Here is a 23,833-nt window from a genome sequence, read left to right on the forward strand (position 1 = left end):
ACTCACTGCCCCTCCCCCCCTTCCTTGAAAGCTTCTGTGCTCCCTTCTGTCTGGAAAGCCAACCTTATGACCACCTGCACCACCTCAGCACCTGGACAGCTCCTGGGTCTCTAAGTGTTTTCTTCAAGGATTATTAGCTGTGTATTTTGCCTCATGTTCAATGATTCTGTTATCCAAAAGTTTACAATTAAAAATTGAGAAAAATTTTAGTTAGAATCAAAATTTTACAAATTGATTGTATTTTATATGCTTCTCCTCTTTTAATGTAGTCAAAATGGGACAATCACCTTCATGAACTAAAGTTTTTAAAGCTTTCTACATATTGTCCAATTTTAGGAGCAAAACCCACTCTTCTTAATATAAATTAGTTAATCTCAACTTTAATTTATTTCTTTCATGATGCAAGGGTATGTGATTTCATCAATGTGGATGTTCCCTCTATCAATGTAGAATGTATCCTCTCCAACCCTGAATAGCCATAGTATTAAAGATTAATCACAAAGTGGCAAACCATCCACTGGTGAGATGCTCAGCATTTAGCCGAACTGATCTTTGGGTGACAGAAATTTAACAATACAGCCAAAGCCATACCCAATGGCTTCCAGACATCACACAATAAGGAGGCACTCAACTAGAATTTTAGTGTATTAAGAACCAAAATTATGGAATTATAAACAGAATCAGGAATACTAAATATCTATTGCAAACTAGTTGTCTTTTCAAGAGAAAAAAGAAAGTAAAGAATACAAGTACATTATTCCACACACATCCCTCAGAATATGAAACAGAATTTTGAATGCATTATTAATAAAAATTTGAGAAAAGTCATGAACCTTACCAAAAACATGTAGAAGAATTAGATGCTTAGAGATTCCATTTTGAAGAAGTTCTAGTCTGAGAAACACAGATTTATGATTTAATTGCTGTAGGAAATTCCTAATGAGGTAATCTTTAGCATTACAGATCAGCAACTATTCCGCAATTTAGAATTTTAAAGAGTTGCTTCTTTCAATGATCTTCAGAGGTAGGGGTCATGCTTATCGAAACAGTCATGACCACTTTGTACAAGGTCTCTGATGTATAAAATTACTAGTATAGAAGGACATCTATATAATGTATAACTAAATATGCATATATTAAGAGTATATGCTCAAATTATTTTGCTGATAGGATGTAAGAAGGAAAAAAGCTTAGAGACCACTAAGAGGTCAAACAACTTGTCAATGGTCTCAAAGCCCAAGGAGAGTCTTGAACTCAGATCTTTTGGCGCTTCAGAGCAGTTCTCTACTCACTATACTACAATGCTATCTTGTATGAATAGCCTTCCAAAAACCCCAGTGCTGAGATTTGTTTTGCTTGACTACATATAATTGTCAAAAGACTTCTGTTTTTCTTTTTTTCAAAAGTGGCTAGAGAAAGTAGAAAGGAATGGGATAGGAATAGGGTTATAAAAAGAAAAAAAAAAAGAAAAGAGAGCCATTGAAACATTTTTATGTACAGAAGAGAATAGAAAGCAGACCAGAAAAAATTACAGACAAGGAGGAAAGCTTGATGAGTTATAGATTTAATTTATTAGGTACTCTAAAAGAAGAGCAAGATGTACGTCAGAGTGATTTTCAATTCCGTATACAATCCTCTTTGTTTTACACACACATACCTACATATATAAAAATTCAAATTATTTTTAGCATTGATGTTAAGCTCAAACTAAAAACATTAAATAGCCAATACAATATAATAATTTTTTTCTTCTAACTGGAGGTTTTGTTTCTTAGAGTCTAATTGAGGAAATGAATGCTATTCCATGACTGCCATCTAGTGGTCATAATTTAAATACTGGAAATCTGAATTATTTGAATTCACAAAGAGGCTTTAGAAATCAACTAATCTTATTACTTCATTTTTAAAAAGAGGAAATTGAAGCCTAAATGAGAAGTGACTTGTTCAAAGTCACTTAGTTTGGCAGAGTAAACTGACTCCCAGTATTGTGTCTTTTCTACCATATCAAAATTTAAAGCAATTTTTACAAAAAAATTGTATGCTGCAGAAAATAAAAGTTAAAAAACTCTTCCCTGCATAAAAGAAATAAGAAAATTTTCAGAACAAAAAAGGAGAAAATCGAAGTGTTTGTTTTTAGGAATCATATAGGAGGGCGTGTCACTGGAAAGTAGAAAATGGTAGTCACCAAATTCTTAATGGAGCTAACAATAAGAAATATTCGGAATTTTAAAAAAAATGTGTTAGATTAATATATGACAATGGTTAAACTCAACTAGAAATGAAAGCGCTGAGTATTCAAACATGTTTGCAAAGATTTACATAAAGGCTGGAACTATAGACATCAGCAAAAAAAGAAAAAGAAAAGAAGAGAAAAGCAGCATTGGCCCAAGATGCTGAAGTATTTATGGATCCACTCTCCAATCAGAGGGGCAGAGGCTACTGATGAGGTATGAATATCAAAGTTGACTGGATTGCAAGATGATAAGATTTCTAGATGATGAGTTTTCTGCGAACTCGATGTAGACGTATAAGAAGCTTGAGAGGAAAACTAAGTCACTATCACATTACTCCTTTACCACTCCCCTCAAAGAATCAATGAGGTCAATCTGTAAGAAGCTTTCAGCCTTTTGGGACATTGTTTCTGTCATTATTTCTATCACTATTGCTTATTTTATTTCCTTTCCTTTGTTTTCTAGTTTCTTTTTCTTTTTTGTGGATAGTCTGTTAGTTCTATCAAGAAGCTAAACTGAATAGTGGACAAAGAGGATGCTTCTCTTTCTTTTGAAAAGGGTACTTTCCTTGGATTAGGGAGGCAAAGTTATATCTTATATAGGTTATATCCTAGAAAAGAGTTAAATTTGGTTATCACCTTTAATTCATTCCATATCAAAAGATTTGAAAGCAGCTAGATGACTCAATGGTTATAACACTTGTCCTGGAATCAGAAAAACCTGAATTCAGATGGCAACTAGCTTTTAACCATGGTCAAATCTCTTAACTTCTATTTGCCTTAACCTTCTGGAGAAAGAAATGGCATACCACTCCAGTATTTTTATCAAGAAGATCCAGGGGATCACAAAGAATCGGAACCATTGAACAATGACATGACTGTTTTACCCACTTCTCCTTAAAAATAAAATGTGGAAAGGATTTTAGATTAGAAAATATTACTCCTTAATGTTTCTAGAAAAACTAAAAAGGTTTTTAATACGTAGAAACAAACTTAGCTTTGTTCATATGGACTCTGTATGACTATGCTCTGGAATGACTGTATTAAAACTTCCTTCTTCATCAGACAGAAGAACAATGGAGCTACACAACAGCCAGGCAATTAGAAGGCTTTTGAAGCCCCAAACTGCTTGACATACCAATGACCCTTTGTGAGCCAATTCTGTCAGAATTTGGAGATGCCTGTAAACAGCCAGAACCCACAGGACCAGCCTTGATCAGCTCAAGGACAACCTTGAGCAGAAGCTACAGACTCAAGATTTTGCTCAGGACTTTCTAAACATGCTGCTGCCTGGCTTATTGTGTCTACAGATGTCTTCTCCTTTAACCCCCATTCACCACCCAAAAGCCTCTAGAAACTGTAATATCTCACCATTTTTCTTTCCCCTCTGAGCACCTGCAGAACTCTCCCTCTCTCCTCATTCCTTTATAGAATCTTTTCTCCTCTCTATGTCTTTTTCTTAGAAAATAAAGCTTTTAATTGGTAATTAGAATCTGTTTCATTTCAGATCCTTTCATGGACCTGAGGGCTATTTAACAGTATGAATACTTAGAGTTTGGAAAATTGTTCTCCATTAGCCACATGCACCTGCTCTAGTTACTTTCTTTTGTCTCCGACTGAAAGTTACTCTACTTTTCAGTAGTAACCACAAAATTTTACTCTTCCTTGAGCCGAGAAAGAGCCCAGTCATACAATTGTTGAAGTTTGCTCAACCTAAGTGTCCCTTAAGTGCCTCAACAACCATTATTTTTTAAAACTTATTTTAGCAGCTTTAGAATCCCCATTGCTGTGCTCAGAAGGGTTGATTTTTAGCCATCTTTACATTCTCTTCACTTTTTGAGTGAATTATTAAGATTCTAGCATATGATAAAATGCTTTGCACAGTTTTGAAGAATTTGTCTCACAATTACACAAGTGTTCAGCAGTATGATCAGACAGAGGTATTTATTCCACAGTTATAAGAACAATATTAAAAATAATTCCTATGTATCCCTTTTATCATAATAGTATTAAGACTGGATTAACATTGTTAATCTGAGACATCTTAAGTGACTTAAGTCAACAAACACTTATTAAACTATTACTATGAGCTTCTGTACAAAGTACTAGAGATGCAAAGACAAAACATGAAAAGAAACTGAAAAGGAGGAGAGGGGGATGTCAAAGTGGGAATGGTGATGAAGTGGCAACTGGGATTTGAATTAATGAAAGAGTTGTGAATTCCAGAGTTATTTCTTCTTGTAGTATGATGAATTTCTTAGCCACGTAGGAAATGATGAAGATAATTCCGAGTGCCCTCTTTAAATGATGGAAGAACAAGGAGGAACTTTCCAGTGTTCAAACTCCACCCTCTCCAATCAGAGGAAGGGAGAGAAGGAGCCCAGAGGCAGGGAATGGTGAGGAGATATGTATTCCAGAGTTGACTTCATCTTGCAGCATGATGAGTATCTGGAAATCATGTCCAATGTGAAATGATTGGTCAGATAGATATAAGAAAAACCAAAAGGGAGAGTGGTTTGCCATTTCCTTCTCCTGCTCATTTTACAAATGAGGAAAGCAAGGCAAATAGAGTTAAGTGACTTGCCCAGGGTCATATGTCTGAGGCCAAATTTGAACTCAAGAAGATGAGTCTTGACTCTGAGATTGGTACTCTATCCAATTCACCACTTAACTGCTCTGAGCTTAAACTTAGGTCTTCCTAATTCTGAAGGTAGTTTTTTTTTAATCTACTAAGCCACACTTTCTCTCTCCTGTATATACTTAATAATATCAATAACTGAAATTTGGGTTATACTTTATAGTTTGCAAAGTATTTGACCTCTTTTCATAGCACAGCTCTAAAACTTGAAGCCCCTTACATTAAGATGTTGAGACAATATGAGGAACTTGCAAGAACTCTGAACAAAGGGAGGAAGTTTGCAAATATGATTCAGTGACTTTTATTTCCTCTGGACACAGCCAAGCTGGTCTATCTAGAAACTCAGTAAGTTATCAAGGTGTGTCTATTTGTGTGGCATCAGGCAATTACGAAATCTCAGTGGCCCGAACTAAATGATGCTGAGGCTTTTGATGCCCTCAGATCAGGAAGCTGTGTCAAGAAACCTGGGATAAATGGAAGTTGTGTGGGGTTGCTTATGGAGAGAGAACTAGCTACATCAGGGAAGACAGGTACCATCAGAAGAAAACACTTCCTATCACATATACACTATTTCATTTACTTTCGTGTAATAAGTATAATGAAATAATCAATATCAAGGTTAGAAATTAAAGAAAAAGAAGCAAATGTCCTTCTAAAAACAGACACTACACAAATATAATGTCTTAGGCCTATTTTCATTGGTGACTGCTGACAATTCTCCATCTCTGTCTCGGGTATTGAGAAGACATACCCAACACACACAAATGAATAGATTTACTTAGCTAGCAAGATTACAGTTATCAAGTATAAGGTAAGGATATATGATGGCAGTTCTGATTCTGGTTCTGAGTCATTTCAGCGTCAAAACCTTAATCTCTCTTTTTCTCTTTTGAAACAATGCTTAAGTGGTGGGAAAGGGCTGAAGCATGTAGGTTTGAAAAGACAAAAGAATTCTCAGGGAAGGGGAGCAGATAATGAGAGGGAAATAATTTGGGGAACTTGAATTTAAAAAAAACAAACTAAAAATTGTTTTGTCATGTAATTGAAAAACAGCAAAATATTCTAAATATTCTAAAAAAGAAGAGTCAAAAGACTAGTACAATGAGAGGTTTTTATAAGGTTAAGGCCACGCCACTAGTGCAATGCCTTTCATTATGCATGATTGTAAGCAAGTAAAACTTGTACTCTAGGTTAGAGCTCTATACATAAGTATTCCTTAATTCCAAGTGGCTTGCAATCCTGCCTTCTCTCCAGGTTAAGGACATCTAGCAGACAAAATGTAGGATGTGAGATATGAGACAGAATGCAGAATGTGGTCAACCAGAAAGTGCTCATAGATCACAATCTGACCGCAAGAAGACTATGCATTGAAGTTAACCTTATCTTTACGCATTCTCAAAGATACTCCAGACTACCTGAAATTCCAAACATTCCAGAGCAGTGCTCCCTTTCCCCTTGCCTCGAAAGTGGGGCAAGCTTAATGACAAATTTGGTCTCCAAGACTAAAAGAAAAGATGTCTTATATTCTATTGGAACACAGCCAGGCCACAATATAGATTCCAAATATTATGCAACAACCCTGAAGGGGAGGCACTATTATTATCCTTATTTAGAAATAAAGAAGAAGCAACTAAATGGCACAGCAGACCGAGTATCAGACCTGGAGTCCAGAAGACCTCAGTTCAAATACGACCTCAGACACTTTCTAGCTGGGTCTCTCGGCAAGTCATTTAACCCCGTTTGCCTCAGTTTCCTCACCTTTGAAATGAACAAATGGCAAACCACTCTAGAGAATTTTTTTCCAAGAAAATCCCAAAAGGGGTCACGAAGAGTCATAAACATCTTAACAATAAGATAGATGGGGAAACTGAAACAGACATAGATAAAATGAAATGCTCAGAGTCACACAACTAAGGAAGTGTCTGAGGTCAAATTTGAACTCAGGTCACAATGCTCCATATAAAAGTAAAGAAACAAGATATAGATTGCCATATTTAAGAAACTGTTAAGTAAACCAGTGTTGTTGGAATGTAGAGTACATGAAGAAGAATAAAATGCAGGACGTCTGGAAGAATAAGAAGGTCCCAGGTTATGAGGAGCTTTAAATGTTAAATAAAGGAGTATGTACTATATCCTATAAGTAAAAGCATGCTACTAGAGCTCCTTGAACAGAAGGGTGAAAAGGTCAGACCTACTTTTTGAAAACAATATCATTGGTTATAGAATATATACATATATACTTACATATGTATGTATTCTCAATTTTTCATATATGTATATGCATTGAACATATATATGTATGTGCATGTGTGCATGTATGTGTGTGTACACATACATAGTCATATAAGTATGTTATATTTTATGAACACAAACTTGTATTTATATTATGTGGCTTGCATGTGTAAGTTTGATATGTATAGGCATGATATATGTAGATATGCATATATATGCACACATACATACATAACTGACACAGTAGATAGAGCACTGGCCCTGGAGTCAGGAGGATCTAAGTTTAAATCTGGGTTCAGACACTTACTAGTTGTATGACCCTGAGCAAGTCACTTAACCCCAGTCACCTTACCAAAATAAAGTGTTCTACAAATATTAACTAATTCGTTGTTGTTGTGAGATGATCAAACCATTCTGGAGAGCAATTTGGAACTCTCCCCAAAGGACTATAAAAATGTGCATACACTTTGACCCAGCAATATGGCTTCTAAGCTTGTATCCCAAAGCAATCATAAAAATGGGAAAAGGATTGACATGTATAAAAATATTTATAGCAGCTCTTTTTTGTGGTGATCAAAAACTGGAAATCAAGGGGATGCCCATCAGTTAGGGAATGGCTGAACAAGTTGTGGCATAGGAATATAATGGAATACTATTGTGGTATAAGAAATGACAAACAGGAGCACTTCAGAAAAACCAGGAAAGATTTCTATCAATTGATGCTGAGTGAATTGAGCAGAACCAGGAGAAGGTTATACACAGTGAGAGTCACAATATGCAATGACTGCATCTGATAATATGATAATATCTGATAAAGTGATGTCCCTTCACAGCAATTCAAGGATCTAAGCCACTTCCAAAGGAATCATGATGGAAAATGTCAACCACATTCAGAGAAAGAAGTAGAGAGTCAGAACGCAGAATGAAGCAGACTTTTCTGTTATGTTTTGTTTTGTTGTTTTTCATGATTTCCCATTCATTTTACTTCTTTGCAACAGGACTAGTGTGAAAATGTGTTTAATAAGAATATATGTGTAGAACTCATATAAGATTTTATGCCATCTTGAGTAGTGAGGAGAGAAGGAGAGTGAGACAATTGAAAGCTTATGAAAGTGGTGAAAACTGAAAACAAATCATTAGTTAATTTTAAAAAAGACACTTAGCTTTGTGATCACGGGTAAGTCTCTTCAGTAACACAAGGATAATAATAGTACCTACCTCCCGGGTTTGTTTTGAGGATTAAATTGTATAATAATTTTAAAATGCTTAGCCAGTGCCTGACACATAGTAAGCACAATATAATTGTTAGCTGTTTTTATTTGTTATCATTAGAGGTCAGAGTATATAATCAGTTCCATACCAACCATCCATCAGACGACCTCCTGTTACAAGATAATTGTAGGAACCTCAGAGTTAATATTTACATGAGTTCAATCTCTTCATTTTGCCAATGAGAAATCTGAGACTTAAAAAAATTTGACTGTGTGAGGTCACACAGGTAATTATCATCAAAGGCTGAATTTTAACTCAGGTCTTCTGAAGGCAGAATCAGGGAATTCTTCCTCCTGTCAATCAATAAACATTCATTAGGCAACTTTTATGTGCCTGGTGCTGTATTAGGTACTAGGTATACAAAGACAAAAATAAAAAATTCACTACTCTCAAAGCTTTTCCATTCTACAGAGGGAGATAAAATGTAAATATATATATTTATTTATGTAATTATTTATATAATAATTTATATATATGTGTGTGTATGTATATGTGTGTGTATATATATAACATATAAAATAAATAAGCATAATAAGGCGGTGGGGCGTGGTGAAGAAACGCCAGAAGTTACAAAGATCAGGAATGACCTCATGAGAGAAAAATCTGAACTGGGCTTGGAAAGAGACAAAGGATTCTAAGAGGAAGAGGTGATGAGGGAATACATTCTAGGCATGGGAGATGATCTGTTCAATGGCATGGATATGGGAAATGAAATGTCAAGTGTGAAAATCAGCACAGCTAATCTGACTGGACCATACAGTATGTGAAAGGAAACTGTATAATAAGTCTAGACAGGTAAAGTTCAGTTGAGGCCACATTGGAAGTCTATTTAAATGTCAAACAGAGAAGTTTGCATTTCATCATAGATGTCATAGAGTTGCACTGTAGTTTAGTGAGTGATGTGGTCATGCATATAATTTCAAAATATCACTTTGGTAGTCATTCCACTTTGTCTCTGCTCTCAATTTGCTAAAAGAATAAAGCCACTATTTATTTTAATATTTGGGTTTATTTGAGCTATTCTTGGAATAGCCTGAAGAGATATTTTAGAAGAATAGGACTATTGTCCTTGGATTAGTGGTACCAATTAAAAGATAGTTTCAAGACTGTCAAGATCATTAGGGACTAGGCATTAGTGGCATGATCTTCCTGGCCACCATTGCCGTAGACCTTTCTGAACCACTCTTTCAAACATTTATGACATGCCAATTGTATGATTTACAAAGAAAAACAAAAAAGTCCTATCACTTCTCTCAAGGAAATCACATTCTAATGAAGGAGATAATACGTAAACAACTATAGGATATATACAGGATAAATTGAAGACAGTCTCAGAGTGGGAAAGATTTCTTATGGAATATAGAACGTTAGCCAAGACTTTAAAGGAAGCCAGAGAAATCAGAGTAAAGATGAAGAGAGTTCCAGGCATGGGGGATAGCCAGTGAAAATGCTTATGCAAGGGACAAGAAAGAGGCCAGTGTCACTAGACCACAGAGTATCATTCTCTGGTGAACCAAGAATTCTAATCGCCTGATACTTGACCAAAGAGTAGAAAATTCCTTCCTTTTGCTCCTTTTATCTCTATGATTCTGAGTTGCTGACAACCCGAGCAGAAATTCTTTTTCCCTGCTACGTCTTATTGAAATTTTTTCCCTATTCAGCCTATCCTTTAGATCCCTCCACTGAACACACTTTGACTTTCCACTTCAATATACTTTGTAATCCCAATTCTTATTAACACTCCTTCATAAGTTCTTCCTCTTCCACTCTTTCCATATTTTTGGTGCACTGAAGATAGTTTTCTTCCCAAAGACACTTCATTGCAGGCTATCCTCTCCAGAGCTGGTGGATGCATCAGAAGTCAGCATTCTCCTTCTTGATCAACAACACATGAAAACATTCTCTCTGCCACAATCGTTCATCAATTTCTCTTTATTTGAAGTCCTCCATTCTTCTATGTCTTCTATATACCCCATCTAGGTAATTGTCATCTATTCCCTTGAGGATTATTCTCCTTACTTTTAGATCCTGTTAACTGTTTTCCTTTTCACCCCCATTGCCACTTGTCCTTGGTGTCTTTAATCAATCAGTGAGCATGTTAAGGGCCTACTTTACTATGTGCCAAACACTGTGCTACATGTGAAAGATACAAATACAAGAATTTCTAAAATTCCCTACTTGCAAGCAACTTACATTCAATATCTACATTAATGACCCTTGAAACAGTCTGACTTCCAAGTTCATTTCACTTCTTAATTGTCACTTTCTATTCAATTTCAACCACTCATGGGAGCAGCCCAGGGTTGTGCTGGAGGAAGTGTCAACAGGAATAACTGACTGTTAAATTTTCAGTGTCAACATTTACAACTTGGAAACACTACAAATCAGGTCATGATATGTAGTTTTATTAATTGTGTAGGCAAGAAAGTCGCAAAGAAAATGTTTTATAAAGTTGATTAAACTTAAAGGTGTGGCATGCATACGTTTCTTTTTTTTCAGAGTGCTAGTTGTTAAATATTTACTAGCATACCACAGGACATGTAGTTGTACCCTAAATCTCACCACCACAAATTGCTCCAAGATCTTTGTCTTTTTAAAAAGTTTTTATGGGGTGGAGGCAAGATGTCAGAATAGAAAGACAAACACATGCTAGCTCTTACCCCACACCCATAAAATACCTGTAAAGAAGAACTCTCAACAAATTCTAGAGCAGCAGTAGCCACAGGAAAACGGAGTGGAGGAGATTTATGGCCCAGAGTGACCTGAAAGACCAGACCTGGAGCAGAGCCCATCCCAGCCTTGGCCACCTGGCACCAGGAGGAGCAGATCTGACTAGGCTTCAGGGACAGGATCTCCAGTGGCAGCTCAGATCCCTCAACCCTTAGGTGCCAAAAGTCAGTGAGAGGGTCTTTTTGGCTGTCTAAGAAGGAAGTAGGGTGTCCCCATAACTCGGGTCTCCTCAAGTGGCATTAATAAAGGCAGCAGCAGATGGGGCTCCCAAAGCAGGCAGTAGCCTCCATCAATTGTTGAAGGTATCATTGTAAATACCCTGAGGGAACTGAGCCTCATGTGGTGGCCCTGACCCCTACTGAGGAACTGATCTCAATCTCACACTGAATACCAGCCCTGCTCCCACCTAAAGCCCCTGAGGGTTTGGAGTAGCTCATCTGAATCTCAGCCCCCAGTGCTGGCTTGGCAGAACTGGACGAGAGGTGGTTGTGGAGAGGAAACTCAGAAGTCAAGTAACTGGCTGGGAAAATGGCCAAAAAAGGGGACAAATAAGACCATAGAAGGGTACTTTCTTGGGGAACAGGTGTCTCCCCCCCTCCATTCAGATAAGGAAGAACCAGGCATACTGTCAGAGGAAGTCAAGGCCTCTGCCTCCAGAGCCTCCAAAAGGAATTTAAATTTGGTTCAGGCAACAGAAGACCTTAAAAAACAAGTTAGCAGTTTACTAAAGGAGAACCAAAAAAATGCTGAGGAAAATAACAACTTTAAAAAGAGACTAACTCAATTAGAAAAAGAGGTCCAAAAAGCCAACGAGGAGGAGGTTTTAAAAAGCAGAATTAGTCGAATGGAGGAGAAGGTTCAAAAGCTCATTGGACAAAATAATTGAAAGAGAGAATTGAATTCAGGGAAATGAATGACTATGAGTTAAACCAAGCAGTTGGTAAACAAAACCAAAAATTTGAAAAAGTAGAAGATAACGAAAAGCAGCTGACCTTGAAATAAATCCAGGAGAAACAATTAAAAAATTATGGGACTACCTGAAAGCCATGATAAAAAAAATAGCCTAGATATTATCTTCCATGAAATTATCAAGGAAAACTGCCCCGATGTTCTAGAATCAGAGGGCAAAATAAATATTGAAAGAATCCACCTATCACCTCCTGAAAGAAACCGTAACAGAGAAACTCCTAGGAATATTGTGGCCAAATTTCAGAGTTCCCAGATCAAGGAGGAAATACTGCAAACAGCTAGAAAGAAAAATTTGAGTATTGCGGAAATACAATCAGGATAACACAGAATCTGGTAGCTTCAACATTAAGATATCGAAACGCTTGGAATGGGATATTTCAGAGGTCAAAGGAACTGGGATTGAAACCAAGAATCACCTACCCAGCAAGTCTGAGTATAATACTTCAATGGGATAAATGGCCATTCAATGATATAGAGGACTTTCAATCATTCATAATGAGGAAAAGACTAGATCTGTATAGAAAATTTAACTTCCCAAGACAAGAATCAAGAGAAATATGAAAAGGTAAACAGGAAAGAAAAATCATAAAAGACTCTCTAAAGCTGAACTGTTTACATTATTACATGGAAAGAAAATATTTATAACTCTTGAATCTTTTCTCAGTATTTGGGTAGATGGAGAGATTGTACATACGTATATATAGATAGAGAGTACAGGGTGTATTGAATCAGAGGAGATGATATCCACACAAAAATAAAATAAAATAAAAATTAAGGGGTGAAGGAGGAAAATATAAGGAAGAGAAAGAGAGAAGTGGAGCAGGGCAGGCTATAACTCATAAAAGAGAAAAGAAAAATCTTGTTCAATGGAAGAGAAAGGGGGGAAGGGGAGAGGGGAAAAATGAAGCTACTCTCTCTACATATGCCTGAAGGAGGGAATTACATGCTCACTAAATTTGATATGAAAATTTATATCATATCACAGGAAAGTAGGAGAGGAGGTGACAAGTGGGGTGAGGGGAATATTAGAAGGGAGAGTAAATGGGAGAAGGGAGTCACTAGAAAAAAACACTTTCGAGAAGGGACAAGGTCAATTGTGGGGGGAAAATAAGAGGGGATAGAGTAGGACAGAGGGCAATATAATTAGCATTACACAACATCATTGCTATGGAAGTCTTAAAAAACAACACATATTTAGTCTGTATTGAATTGCTTGCCTTCTCAGTAGGGCTGGGGAGGGAGGGGGGAGGGAAAGAAGTTGGAATTCAAAGTATTAGAAACAAATGTTGAGAATTTTTATTGCATATAATCAGGAAATAAGAAATACAGGGAATGGATATAGAAATTTATCTTGCTCTACAAGAAAAGAGAGAAGATGGGGATAAGGGAAGGGTGGGGTGTGATAGAAGGGAGGGTAGGAGAAGGAATGATCTGAAGGCAAGGTATTAGGAAGCGGGGGGAGGGGAGTGATGGGGAGAAATAATGGACATATTACAAAGTGAGGTAAGAGCAATTAGTATTAAAAAAATTGAATGAATTAATTACTGAGAATAAATCAATGACATCTTTAGTTTGGGGAAAAGAATTTCAGTCTAAATTTCCTAGAGGAAGGAAACCTTGGGTAAAATTTGACGTTGATGGAAAAGGTAAGGTTTTAATGGTAAATTTGATTTGTGATTGCTGTTTAATCAGGAACTAGAACATGTATAGAAAGGCATGTAAGCCACTTAAGACTTGCCTCAAAAGATGTTCCTTAGCCAAAGTGAAATTATAATCATATTTGAAACCTAGTTATGAGAACTTGCCATTTTTAGATGTTATGGGACTGTTTTTCTGAGTCTAACTTCAGGTATGAATAACAAGAAAGGCAGTCTGAGCCTCTAATCCATGATGCCAGTAAGCCAGTGAGATGCTGGTATAAACGCAAAAGGTAATCTCATGGGAAGAGTGGGAGAGCGGCTGTTCAACCTGGGTGGAGGTAGGATTCTCCTGACTCAATTTCCTCACTGACACCTGGCAGACTTTAAGCCTCACTGAATGCAAGTGAACAATCTAATCTTGCCTGGAGTTGACATGAAGTTGGGGAGATATTGTATCCCTGCAATGTCCCTACACTTAGTGGTAATATCCTGTGGTCAAAATGTTTGTAACCAGATCCATTAAATTATAGATTATTGGTAGGGGAACATCTGAGGTTAAGTCTAAAATTAAGCCATTAGGCATGGGACTTCAGACCAACAACAATAAGTTAGGGTCCTTTAATTCTTAGTAATACTGTGGAGACAATTAGGTCAAGAGCTTGTGAAGTTAGCAACATAAATATTATTTGTGTCTCGGGTGGTTAATGTTAAAACCAAATTCTTTTGCCGTCCATATTGTAAATGCTTTAAAAAGAAGTATCACCTGACCAAAAATTTGAATTGCATTCTGTCAAAGGAAAATCATATTGAAAGCAGAATTAAGACAAAGATATTGAATTCAATGGGTCATTTCCATTGAACTGAGAAAGAAGAAAATTACTTTCGCCACTTTAGTTGGGAAAAACATGATATGAGGTCATATTGATGTTGCTAATGTCCCTCTTCTATTATTGGTGGTCTATCAATGTCTATATCTAGATGGTTCAAAGGAAAAGCTATTTTCCTAAGGATAAAATTAGAGTGGTAAGGATGGGAATTTCTCAGGACTTGTTTCATTTCGTTGGATTTCATGCATTTCAACAGCTACAGATTGTGGAGCTTTCTTCATTTGATGTTAGAGTCAAGATTCTTTCCCTGAATTTGCAGAATGGATAGGGTTTGTTAAACCTTAACTGAAGGAGAAAAAGACGTTTGTCTTTTATGTATTAAAAATCTATCAAAACCTTAATACTTTCTATATAATAAGAAAAATTATCAGAATGGAGTAAGATATAAATGAGCCCTCAAAATGTGCAAAAATCTAATATTTCTGTGGAGTTGCATTTGAGGAAACTCTTTCTGAGTATAAACCTTTAGCAAATTTGCAACCCATCTCTCTTACACTGGATATCAATACATAGACTTCCAAAAGAGTAATGGATGATTTGAATAAAATCCCTAACAGATCTTTTGGAATGTAACAATTTCTGCAGGACCTGGCTATATTCTTTTGGAAAGGGACTTTTGTTGGAATCCACTTGTTTCAGAGTGAATGAAGAAGGCATTCTATTAAAAGAAAACAAGTAAAGGACATTGAATTCAATGGTACGTTGCCATTAAAGTGAAAAATAAGGAGATGACTTTTGAAGTTTTCTTGGAAAAAAATTGTTATTCTTGTTATTGTTCAATGTTTTTCAATGAAGCATGGTTGTTCTATCAATTCCTTTCTCTAGATGAGTCAAATGAAATGCTTTTTATCATGACAGAAATTTCAGTGATAAAGGTACAGAAATCCTTCAGCATTTCCTTTGTTTCATTGCATTCCATGCATTGCAATTGCTTGAAAGAGTGGAGTTTCAAACATTTGAAGTTGTGCTGAAAACTGTTAAATTTTCCTGAATTTGCAGAATGGATTGGCTTTGGTCAAACATTGACTGAAAGAGAAAATCATATTTGGAAAGAAAAAGTCTATAGGAACCATACTGATCCTTATGCAATGAAAAAGATTATCAGAATCGAGAAAGATAAAGATGTGCCCACAAAACTTGCACGATGTCCAAGATTTCTGTGGAGAAGCATATAGGGAAATATTTCCTAAGTGTAAAGGTTTAGCAATTCTGCAACCCTATCTGTCATACACTGGATGTTGATATGCACATTTTTCTCGGAGTTATGAATGAATTCAAGAACACCCCGTTTAGATTAGTGAAATCTAGCAATTTTTTCAGGTCCTTGGATTATTCTTTTGGAATATGATTTTGCAACAATCCCTTTCCTTCAGGTTGAATGAAGAAGGCATTTTTTTAAAAAGGAAAAGCTGTTTCAGAGCAGAATGTAGTAAAAAAAAAAAAACATTGAATTCAATATTTCATTACCACTAAAGTGAGGAATAAAATGACTTTTGAAATTTTCTTGTAAAAGAATGGTACAAAACATTATTGTTAGTCTCATGTCTGCCTCTAGATTGCTCAAAAGAAATGCTGTTATCAACAGAAAAAAATTTGAGTATGAAGTATGGGAAATCCTCAGGACTTGCTTTGTTTCACTCAATTTAATGTATTACAATAATTAGAGACTGTGGAGCTTTCTTTTTTCTTTGGAGGTGGAATTAAGACCTTTCTCTATCCCTAAATTTGCAAAATGGATTTGATTTTGAAAAAAAAATCTATAGGAAACTTAATAAATGTAACATTATGCAAGATGAAGGAAGACAAAGATGTGTCCTCACTGTTTCTAAGTTGTCCAAGATTTCTATTCAGATGTGTTATGAGAAAATATTGCGTGTCAGGCTTTAGCAGCTTTGTAGTCTATGTGTCTGTAGCGCCAATGCAATATTGACAATGCCCACAGTAGCCATGAATATCATGGTGCAATTTGGAATTGTGAAATATTACAGACTCTTCACATGGAAGGCAGAATCAAAACATTTATTCAGACCCAAATCCATCATAGCAAAAAAAAGTATCTATACACAATAACAGTGCAGAGGGAAAGACGGTTAGAGACATTTTGACACTAATATGGTGTAAAGGAAAATTTATTGCGGCAGGGTTCAAAGGAATTGATCATTTTGGCCAAAGCAGGTCCCCATCCTGTTTTCAGGAGGAGATAAAACTGAATACAGAAGCAACATGAGCTTCTGTTAGTTTAAGACAGTTCCTCCCACCAAGAGTTGGATTGGTCCATCCTCCATTAAATCACCGTCTTCTCGATGTGCCCACTACATAAACCCCCTTAGTGTGATCCACCTCCGAAACATGCTCTAGCATATGACTGATGATCAGAAAATGGAGGGATAATTTTATGCAAAGTGTGTCTGCTTATATCCATGAGGTTCATTAAGCAAGCACAGAGAAGAAAAGCCTTCTCATGTAACCCTAGGTCAATTTTATTGGCTAGTTTCAGCTAGCTGTAGATATGGTTCCTTTATCAAAAACTTTGTAGTTTTCTGAAAGTCACTGTCTGTCTCCTCATTGGTTGAGTCCACCTGCAGTCTGCTGGCCCCCTTATTATCTGACTTAGTCTCCTTGACTTCATTAACTAATAATAGCTTCTGTGGAAACTTAACTTTATGCTGTCTCTCACAATATCATACCAAAGCATCCCCCTGCTAGACATCCCACAAACCACGTCCATTATACTCATCACAAGCAGGCTCTAAGAGAGCAAAATCAGTCACGCTACAGAACTTGCATCCTTCCTAGATGTGACTGGTCCCAAGACTAACTTCCTCTCAGCTCTGTTCTAGCTCTGACTCTTCCTGCTCCACTCATTCAGCAAACTCCTCCATGTGACTTAATGGGCCTATTAATGAATAGGAAATTTTCCATTTCAAATCACCAATACATTCTGCCCCAAGATCTTTCATATTCATTACATAGATCGGTGGGGCAACTGGTGGCAACATAACTTTACAACAATATAACAGGGATCACACAAAATGAGCACATAAAACAATATCTTAGGGTGGGGTTTGAGTTCAAGCACCCCATCATTCTTCTCGTTTCTTCCATAGCTACTTCCTGCTGTGACTGGACGTAGAGTTGTTCCTGCCCTAACAGGTCCCATTTGAGAGATCCCTAGCTGGCATCCAGACTTAGGTCAACTTCAGGTCCAAAGGTGACATAGCACACACATGAGTAGGGGGTGACATCTGGCTTAACTGATCAGGCATCCGCAGGTGGAGGGTTTTAAACCAGCAGAAAATAAATCTGAAAAGCAAAGTGAACAAACAAAATGCCAAAAAGAAACAAGGAAACAATAACAAGCAGCAGGGTAAATATAGCCATACTTCTGGAGTCCATGAACCCATTATCATAGCCCCATTCACAACTGTTTACTCTTTTCCAATTTGCAGTCTTGGGGTCATCATTCTGGCTAGAGGTACACTTTCTTTATTTTGAACTGGGGCCAGGCCAACCCCCTATTCTCCCTGCAGATGTGACGAACCTGCCTTTTTCTTTTCTCTTTCCCCTCCTACTGGCTATAGGGTAAGTTGTATTTCTATACTTAACCTAATTTGTTGTTCCCTCCTTGAACCAAATCAGATTAGAGTAAATCTCAATCAGTGCTCATCTCCTTCCCCTCTTTCCCTCTACCATAATATGGTTTTTGTCTCTTCCTGTGATGTAGTTTACTTTTTTCTGCCTCCTTGTCACATCTCCCTTCTCACCCTTAAATCGCATTTTTTATTATCACATCAGTTAATTTATACCCACTCCTTCTATCTATGCGTATCTCTTTTAAAAGGGTAGTTAGGTGGAGCAGTGGATAGAGCGTCAGTGCAGGAGTCAGGAGGACCTGAGTTCAAATCTCACTTCAGACACTTGACATTCACTAGCTGTGTAACTTTGGACAAGCCACTTAACCCCTATTGCCTCATCTCCAGCCATCCTGATGACTATCTGGTCACTTCATTCAGATGACTCTGAAGGAGACGTGAGGCTGGTGACCTGCACAGCCCTCCCTCACTCAGAACAAAGTCAAGTGAAAGTCATGTCATTATTTCTCTAATGGCATGGTCTTTTTCGGCAATGAAGGACGAACGCACACATCCCTTTTAAATAATCATAATAAATACACAATTCTCAAGACTAACAACCATCATCTTCCCTTATAGGGATGGAAACTGTTTTCCTATATTGAATACTGAAATTTTTTTTGATTGAATATTGAAAGTTTTTGCCCCTGTTTACTTTTTATGCCTCTCTTGTATTTGAGGGCCAAATTTTCTATTGAGCTCTGGTATTTTCATCATGAAAGCCTGGAAATACGTCGTTTCATTGAATATCTATCTCCTTGAATGAACTATTTAGCTCAGTTTTTCTGGGTAATTGATACTTGATTGCAATCCAAGCTGATTTGTTTTACCAAATATCATATTCTAATCCCTGATATCTTTTAATGTAGAAGCTTCAAGGTCCTGTGTGATCTTGAATGTAGTTCCTTGATATTTGAATTGTTTCTTTCTGGCTTATTGCCATATTTTCTCTTAATGTAATAGTTCTGGAATTTGGCAGCAATATTCCTTGGTGTTTTCAGTTTAAAATCTCTTTTGGGAGGTGGATTCTTTCGATGGTTATTTTGCCTTCTGAATTTAGCATCTCAGGTCAGTTTGCCTTGATGATTTCTTGGAAGATAGTCTTCAGGCTCTTTCTTTCATCATGGCTTTCCAGCAGTTCAATAATTTTTATATTTTCTCTCCTGAATCTATTTTCCAGGTCAGTTGTTTTTCTAATGAGATATTTTACATTTTCTTCTATTTTTTCATTCTTTAGTTTCTGTTTAACTGATTCTCGATGTCTCATAGAGTCATTAACTTCTACTTGCCCAATAAAAGCTTTTAATAGCTTGTTTTCTTCAGTTAACTTTTTCATCTCCTTTTCCATTTGCCCAACTGTTTGTTCCTTTTAAGGAGTTATTTTCCCCAGTTAGGTTTTGTACTTTCTTTGCTGTTTGTCCAATTTTCCTTTTTAAGGAGCTATTCTCTTCAGTGAATTCTTTTATTCATATTTTTAAAATCACTGACCAATTTTTCTTTTACCTCTCTAATTTGGTTTTTAGAATCCTTCTTGAGTTCTTCCAAGAATGCTCTTTGTTCTTGAGACCAGTTCTTATTCCCTTCTGAGGTTTCATATGGGATTATAATCTCTATGCTGATCTCTTCTGTATTTGTGTTTTGTACTTTGCCCTCATAGTAAGATTCTATGGTCTTTTCTTTCTTGGTTTGCTTCCCACTCATGATGATTGCCTTTTTTCCTGGCTTTTAAAGTGATTCGTTGCTTCTGGGGCACAGGGGGCTCTGCCCCACCATTCTCATGCTCAAAATCGGACGCTTTGTGTGTTGTGGCCTCTGATTCTTCCAGCTGGAAGCTAGAATGCTGCAGCTTACCTGGGGATGAGCTGGCTGGTGTGCGAAGCCAGAGACAAGGTGAAGTCTTTATGAGTTTCCCCAGAGTTACCCTGGAGCTTCGCTGCATGAAGTGTAGGGGAGGGGTGGTCTGGCTACAGGAGGTCTCCTTTCCTGAATTAGTGCACAGGAAGCCTCAGTGGTTTATGAACTCTTGTCTGCACTAGTGTCTTCTCAATTCCCTCACTTGTGCTAAGCCATGTCTGGGGTCCTGGTATTTGCATTTATGGGCTTCACTTCCCTGGGGCTCAGGATCTCGTCCCAGTTCCCTGAGGTGGGGCTGTCTGGGACACCTCTGGTCCTGCACTTGTCCCCTTCATCCACAGCAAGAGGATCACTCCTTAATGATTTTCCTAGCCTCTCAAGCTAGGAATTGTTTACCCCTTTGGCTGATCCCACTCTTCCAGGATTTTACTGGGGAAATATTCTCTGAATTTCTCAAGGTCAACAAGGGGAGAGTATGAGCTCTTACATATCACTCTGCCATCTTGGCTCCAAGTAGTTCAAGTAGGTGACCTAAACACATTTAATAGGCTCAGGAGTGGCGATTGCTGTTACCAGAGGTCCTGCACTTCTCTCACTCAGTTCCACTGGACTCCCATCCTGAGCTGATATTTTGTGAATCCACCCTAATGTTTCTTATTCAGTCCACCTGGAGCTCCACAATGAAGTCTTCTGTGCTGGTGCAACCTGTGTGCTTTGCATTCCCCAACAAGCCCTTCCTATTGACCTTACAGGCAGTCCTCATCTAGAACTCTGCCATACGCTGTCTCCTAGTGGATTCTGCCACTCTAAAATTTGTTCAGATTCTCTTTTAGAGGGATCCGAAGGAATTTGTGGTAGAGCTTAGTTGAGTATTTGCTCTCTGTCCACCATCTTAGCTAAATCAAACATTAATCATTACTCAAAATGAGCTCTGATTCTAATCCCTAAAAAAAAATGCTCTCTAATTGTAAGGTTGGAATTTCAAGTTGGTATTCAAATTTGGATGTGTTATGTAGAAATGGAATTGGAATTGGGAACTGAACTATGGAAATGAATGTTGGAATAAGAATTTGGAAATAGAACTTGGAAGAGGAATTTGAATTAGGAATTTGATATTTGATTTTGGCATTTCAAATTAGAATCTGGAATTGGAATTTGGAACTGAAAATTAAAATTGCAAGTGGAATTTGGAACTCGAATTTGGAATTGTAATTTTAAATTGGAATGTGGAATTGGAATTTAAAATTGGAATGCGGAACTCGAATTTGAAATTGGAATTTGAATTGGAATGTGGAATTGGAATTTGGAATTGGAACTTAGAATGTGGAATTCTAATGTGGAATTGAGAATTAAGAACTGAGAATTGGAATTGGTATTTGGAATAGGAATAAGGATTTGGAATTTGCAATTGAAATTTGGAAGAGGAATTAGGAGTTGAAATTTGTATTTGGAACCCAGAAGTTGGATTTGGAAGTAGAAATTGAAAAATAATTCAGCAAATACGTTGAATACAAAGAAGTTGCTACATACACAGCATTGGATCACGGTATTTTCCTCAAAGACCTCAGGAGAAAATGAAGAAGCTGGTGCCTACACAGCATTGCCACCTTCTACTCTGTTCCTCTAGATCATTAGAGTGAAGCTCGTCCCTGCTTTCTGGAACTTTTCCCAATCTTTCCTTTCTCCCCTAATAAGTCGAAGGTCCACCAAATGAACTCATTTCCCCAATTCACATGAAGAGACAACTTGGAAGTGATTCATGGAAAGGGTAAAAATCGAGGATTGCTGGTAACTTTGGAGAAATGTGGAGAAACCTCACCATTCTCAATTGCTCCACTGGCCAATATGGAATACTTCTTTGAATGTAAGTCAGCAACTACATTGAACACTAAGAAGCTACTGCATTCACAGCATTGTCTCCTGGTGCTCTGTTCATCTACATCAACAGTTTGTGTCGGCAACATTCTCTTAGAAGATTTTGAAGTCTTCAATTTCTCTCCCACTGAAGTCAAAAGGGAACCAAATGAAAGTATTTTGGACATTAAACCTGCAAGGACCCCATGGACAGCAGTGAATCAAATTCAAGGATTGTCAGTAACTTTGGAGAAATTTGCCAGCTAGCCATTCTCAATTGCTCTATAGCCAGTCCTGAAAATTTCTTTGAATGGAATTCAACATATACATTGCATACTAAGAAGCTGGGGTACAAGCAGCATTGCCTCCCTCTGTTCTTCTCCATCTATCTTGAGGCTCCTACCTTTTTCCTGGACCTTTTCTCCATCTTCATTTTCTCCCCCATTGAAATCAAAGGGGGACCAAATGAACTCATTTTGCCAATTCCCATAAAGAGAAAACTCTGAAGTGATATGTGAAAAGGGTAAACCTCTGGAGACCTTACGTGTCTCAGTGAATAAGATTCAAGGACTGGCAGCACCTCTAAAGAGAAATTTGCAACTTTAGATTTCTCAATTGCTCCATTGCTCCATATGGAAGATTTCCTTGAACATAAGTCAACAAATACATTGAATACAAAGAAGGGGCTATGCATACAACACTGGATCACAGGATGCTCCTCGTGGACATTGTGAGTTTCGCTCTCACACATTCCCTGACTCTTTACTCAATACTTAATGGTTTTCCCATTGAAGTCAATGGCAATAGAAATAAAAACCTTTTGGCAATGAGCGTAAAGAGAAAAAAAAGTCTCAAGTGGTATATGTGAAGGTACACCTGCAGCATTCTTCTCTACAGCAATTAACACAGTACAAGAACGGTCAGTAACTTTGGAGATATTTGCAAACTTAACTTTCTGTATTATTCCATTAGTCAATATGGAAGAATTATTTGACTCTAACTCAACCAATACATGGAATGCAAAGAAGTTGCTACTTACACAGCATGGGATTTCAGTACTGTTTGCGTGGATTTCATGAATTTCACTGTTCTACATATTACCTGAATGTAATCTCAGTATTTAATGATTCAGCCATTAATGTCAACAGGAAACCAAAGGAACACATTATGGTCATTCACCTAAAGAGAAAACTCGGAAGTGATATTTGTAAAGGTTAAACCTCCAGATATCATATCTACAGCAATGACCTCCATGCGAGCCTTGCCAGTTACCTGGGAGATATTTGCAAATGTGACATTTTCAATTGCTCCATTAGTCAATATGGAAGATTTATTGGAATATAACTCAACAAATATATTGAATACGAGGAAGCTGCGACTTATCCAGCTTTGGATTCCTGTATTGTTTTCGTAGATATCATGAATTTCACTCTGCTACATATTTCCTGGAAGTTTTAAGAATATTTAATGATTCTCACATTGAAGTCAATGGGAAACCAAATAAACACATTTTGGCAATTCACTTAAAGACAAAACTCTGAAGTGATACCTGTAAAGGGTAAACCTCAAGACAACTTATCTAGAACAAAGAACAGAAAATAATGTTGGCCAGCACCTTGGGACATGTTCCCAAACTTAATTTTCTCAATTGCTCCATTGGCCAGTACATATTTATTTGAATGTAACTCAACCAATGCATTGACTGCAATGACGCTGCTACTTAAAAACACTGTTTTCTTGTGCTCTATTCCATGACCTCATGACACTGACTAAACCACATGTTACCTGGATGATTTCATAATATGGAATGTTTCCCCCACTGAAGTCAGTGGGCAGGCAAATAAACACATTTTGTCAATTAACTTAAAGAGAAAACCCTGAAGTGATATACGTGA

The 23,833-nt window shown here is 37.2% G+C and overlaps 1 protein-coding gene across 1 annotated transcript in view; it reads right to left on the reverse strand.

Moving 5' to 3' along the window:
* The window catches only part of LOC140507455 (uncharacterized), an 86,764-nt gene that overhangs the window by 54,666 nt on the left and 8,265 nt on the right, over positions 1 to 23,833 (reverse strand). The window contains exon 3 of the mRNA XM_072615562.1: positions 22,483 to 22,582. Coding sequence (XP_072471663.1) covers positions 22,483 to 22,582 — 100 coding nt within the window. The remainder of the gene's footprint in view (positions 1 to 22,482; positions 22,583 to 23,833) is intronic.

Source organism: Notamacropus eugenii, chromosome 1 (genome assembly GCF_028372415.1).
Source record: "Notamacropus eugenii isolate mMacEug1 chromosome 1, mMacEug1.pri_v2, whole genome shotgun sequence".
Lineage (NCBI taxonomy): Eukaryota > Metazoa > Chordata > Mammalia > Diprotodontia > Macropodidae > Notamacropus > Notamacropus eugenii.